At 67.6% G+C, this 1324-nt stretch overlaps 1 protein-coding gene across 1 annotated transcript; it reads right to left on the reverse strand.

The window, feature by feature from the left end:
• Positions 1–358: 358 nt before the first annotated feature.
• MNEG_13382 (hypothetical protein) lies at positions 359–1061 on the reverse strand (the record flags this gene model as incomplete). The annotated part of the gene is made up of 3 exons (XM_014038146.1): positions 359–484; positions 735–854; positions 1059–1061. The coding sequence occupies 3 exons, from the start codon at positions 1059–1061 to the stop codon at positions 359–361; spliced, it is 249 nt and encodes an 82-aa protein (XP_013893600.1).
• Positions 1062–1324: the final 263 nt, after the last annotated feature.

Raw genomic sequence — 1324 nt, forward strand, 5'->3', positions numbered from 1 at the left:
GCAGAAGGGAGAGGGGCGTGGCGCGCAGGTGGCGCGGGGAGGGGTGCGGAGGGGTTGCAGCAGCCCCCTAGGGATAGCTGGGGGCGGGGGGCTAGATCCCGGGGCGTCAGAGCGAGCGCCGAAGCGGCGCTGTGTTGCTGGCTGTTGCCGAGAGGTGCACCCTGGCCAGATCCACAGCAGGCCGGCGCACTGAATCGGAGCCGATCCACACTCCCCACTGCCCATCGCCCTCGACCGCCCGCCCCTCGCTCCGCCTGGTCCACGAACCAGCTACAATGCGCCCCCTTCCCTCCAGGGGCTGGTGATCAAAGCTGCCCCCCCCCTCCCGCCTGCCTCTCCTGCGCTTCCTATTCTCCATTCATCTCCCACCCCTGACCTTAACAAAGTCCTCAATGTCGGCCTGACTAATCCCCTTGAACAGGAACACGGCGCCATCAGGGGGCGACCCTGTGGCGCCCGCGCACACCAGCTTCCCGGCATCCACCTGCGGCCGGGGTCATGCGGGGCGCGAGATCAGGATCCACACGGGGCATCCCAGAGGCCGTGGGAGTGGGGCCGACGGCCGAGGTGCGGCATGCAAAGGGTGCCACGAGAAGGTGCCTTCGAGCCCGCCACGCTTCACCGGCCTTTGCCGCTACGGCCTCGATTGCGTTGCGCCTGCTGCCGTCGCGGGCCCAGGCAGCCGTCGAGAGGGCGCGCCACCCGCACCGGCGCCGCTGTGGCCGCGAGCGCACCTTGGCCTGGGCGCCCGCCAGGTGGGCCTCGCGGTGTGGCCCGCGGCGGTCCAGGATGTCTGAGACGTAGTCGTACCGCAGGATCCAGAACTGGGGCGCCGGCGCGGCGCCGGTGGCCGCCTTGGCCGCGGAGGTTTTTGGGGGAGGGGGGGAGGCGCGCCGCGCGCAAGTTCAACTGCACGTGACGAGGCGGCTGCAGAATGGTGGAAACAGGCATTGATAAAAGCCTCTTGTGGCGGCATGGGGCCTGGTGGAGATGGCCATTGGAGCTGCAGGCACGGAGCAGCAGCATCAATTGCGGCGCACTCAACGGCACGCGCGCACCATGCGAACGACCGTTGACGGGCGCCTGGCCAGGCTCCTGTAAGCTTGCGCTCTCAGCGACAGCGAACTGGTTGCGCGCAGAGCGTGCATTCCCTAAAGATCACTGCGTTGATCTGGGATGTTTCCGGCAATCGGGACAGGACCGGTGCTGGTAGCGTTGTGAACAATTTATTCACGGCCGGCAGTGTGCAATATGGTACAGTACGGCTGTCAACGGCCAAGTGGACCCCATGATGACGGCAGGGCGCGCCAGACAGGACGCCATG

This window comes from Monoraphidium neglectum (assembly GCF_000611645.1).
Source record: "Monoraphidium neglectum strain SAG 48.87 unplaced genomic scaffold scaffold03790, whole genome shotgun sequence".
Lineage (NCBI taxonomy): Eukaryota > Viridiplantae > Chlorophyta > Chlorophyceae > Sphaeropleales > Selenastraceae > Monoraphidium > Monoraphidium neglectum.